The 2,442-nt window shown below is 47.0% G+C and overlaps 1 protein-coding gene across 1 annotated transcript; it reads right to left on the minus strand.

The window, feature by feature from the left end:
• Positions 1 to 912: 912 nt before the first annotated feature.
• Positions 913 to 2,427, minus strand: LOC123177169 (uncharacterized). The gene is made up of 2 exons (XM_044591066.1): positions 1,616 to 2,427; positions 913 to 1,480 (listed from the first exon to the last, which is right to left on the minus strand). Exons 1-2 carry the CDS (start codon positions 2,377 to 2,379, stop codon positions 1,408 to 1,410), a joined length of 837 nt encoding a protein of 278 aa, XP_044447001.1. The 5' UTR covers positions 2,380 to 2,427; the 3' UTR covers positions 913 to 1,407.
• Between the last annotated feature and the right edge of the window lie 15 nt (positions 2,428 to 2,442).

A 2,442-nucleotide genomic window follows, 5' to 3' on the forward strand; every position in this document is an offset into this window, starting at 1 on the left:
TTATAAGAAATTAATCGGTCAGTTGAATATTCGGGAGCAGTAATTTAATCGTTCAAATTTAAGAGAATTCTTGGTGCCAAACTAATCACCACGTGCATATAATAATGACCCAAAGGAAAACCACCTAGGCAGCAATCAAGGCCATGACCACCACCACGTACATAGGTATGAACAGTAGGGATGGTCGTATGCTAGCTAGTAAAATTTACCACTAAGACGGCAGTTCCGGAGATGAAATAATTGTGTGCTAGCTACTCAGTTTACTAGTAGACAAGTAAACAAGTCTGTTTACCAATAATATACACTTCCTTAGCAAGAGGAATATTGACCAGCTAGCATAAAACCACTAGACATAACATGGTAAATCGAAACTGAAACTGAATATGCATAACATGGAACCCTGGTGCATTCAGCTATCAAAGTGGCAGTTGCAAAGCAATGTCATGTCTCACATTTGCATGTAAAAGAAATACTAGTTTCAGTTATCAAAGTGTACAACAGCCACCAGTGCATCATTTACCAAGACTAAACTGAGGCCAAACCCAAGAGCTATGTAGCCATGGCAGCAAGTCCATGACACATATCTATACAACATAGCCGTGGTTCGATGACCACGTGCCCAATGCAAGAGGGAGAAGAGAAGACAGTAACTTCAATGCTTGTACCAACGGACAGTTCTGGATTCATCCACGCGGCACGCATCCTCTGCTGCACGCCTCCTTCTCTCATAATTACAGAGAGCACAAAAGATTGAACTGTGTAGTTTAAACAATAAGCAATAAGATAACAGGATCATCCAAAGATATGTGTTTGAATTGAAGAACACAAACAAGCTTCACATCAAAACCTATCACACGATCATGTAATTTACATGTTAGCATAACAGAAACAGACTGACCTTCCCCTTTGCATTGGGGTTCTTATCCTTGAGGACAACCTTGCTTGAGGTAGTAGGCGCCGGTGATGGTGCCGCTGCTTCCAATCCGGGAGCAGGCTCGCCGTCGTCTTTACCAACAAACGGTTGATTTACAACAAGGCTATGCCGCTGTCATCTCCTTCGTGGATCTGCGGGTACGTAGAGCTATGCATAGGTGCCGGCTGAATACAGGGGCAATACATTTGTGCACCATGCATGTGAACTGGGTGCTACACTTTGAGATAACACTATCATTCTCTCTTTAACACACTATGAGCTTTACTTTTTCAAATATCTATAATAAGCTTTTTACATCAAAAAACACACAATCTAATATTAATTCCTATAATCTTCTACCTAGGCACGGCTGCGAGTTCCCTTGTGTCGCCTTCTCCTTCTTGCAGCTGCCTCTCCATTGAGACATGAGAGCGGAAGTCCCGGATTCACTAACAAAATAAGAAAAACACAAACAACACCCATATATCTGCTGCCTAGGCACGGCTATGAGTCTTCCTACTGCCTCTTCCCTTGTATCGGCTTCTCCTTCTTGTAGCTGCCTCTCCACTGGGACATGAGAGGGAAGTCCCGGATTCACCGGGGAGAAAAAGCACAAGCAACACCCATATATATCAATCAACCATGATAAAGTAGAGGCAACCTAGAAGAAAAAAAGACATAAATAATTGTGGCTAGCTATACCTGTCGTTACCAAGACGTGAAACAAAGATCGCCGGCCAGTCCATCTCCAAGAGCACGGCATCCAGAGGGCTGTTGGGGCGTACGTGAGGCCCATCCGCTACCTCCTTCATTGCTCCGGTCTCGAGGTCGGCGGTGTACACGTGCCCGCGCCCGTTCATGACAAGCAATTTGCCACACTTCTCTCCTAGTACGTAAAGCGTGTCTTTTCCTTGGGTCTTCTTCTTCCAATGTGGTTGTATCAGCTCGATCGTCTTAGGGTGGAGCCACTCCAAGACACCATACGGACTCTCTTGGCTCTTTGCTCCCCATATCTCTAGATTGGAACCTCTCTCTTGCATCTGTAGCAGGGAGAGTGTGCCATCGCTTGCCAGGCTAAGGCACGGACGGTGATTTCGGTCAAGCATCATCAGAACCGGGGGCCACCCGAACATGAGATAGCCCTTCTGGATAGTCATTTTAACAAGACAGTAACACCGTCGCCTCTCGTCACGAAATAGCCAGTACGCGATGCCGTGGCAGACGACGGCATCGGTTTGACAGAATGATCCGAGGGTATTGCCCCACATAGTTTGAAGGGAGCGCGTTGTACTCCAGCTCAGTTTGTCAGTCGAGAACGTGTGGATATCAAACATAGTCCATCCCCCCTCATAACCGGCCGTGATGATTAGCACTTCGTGGAAGGGCGAGTTGCCCGCTAGCTGTTCGCCGCCCGCCGCCGGAGCGACAGTCGTCACCGGATAGGACGGCACAACAGTAGCATCCATAGTCACGGTACCCGACGGAGGTGGTGCGTGTTAGAGGAGGAAGCTCGTCGCACGTGCCGAGGA

This window comes from Triticum aestivum, unplaced genomic scaffold (assembly GCF_018294505.1).
Source record: "Triticum aestivum cultivar Chinese Spring unplaced genomic scaffold, IWGSC CS RefSeq v2.1 scaffold321717, whole genome shotgun sequence".
NCBI lineage: Eukaryota > Viridiplantae > Streptophyta > Magnoliopsida > Poales > Poaceae > Triticum > Triticum aestivum.

Coding starts and splice junctions, on each gene's coding strand:
- LOC123177169 (XM_044591066.1), bottom strand. CDS start 2,379: ATGGATGCTACTGTTGTGCCGTCCTATCCGGTGACGACTGTCGCTCCG. Junction 1,481..1,615: donor TCACGTCTTGGTAACGACAG/GTATAGCTAGCC, acceptor CTCATGTCCCAG/TGGAGAGGCAGCTACAAGAA.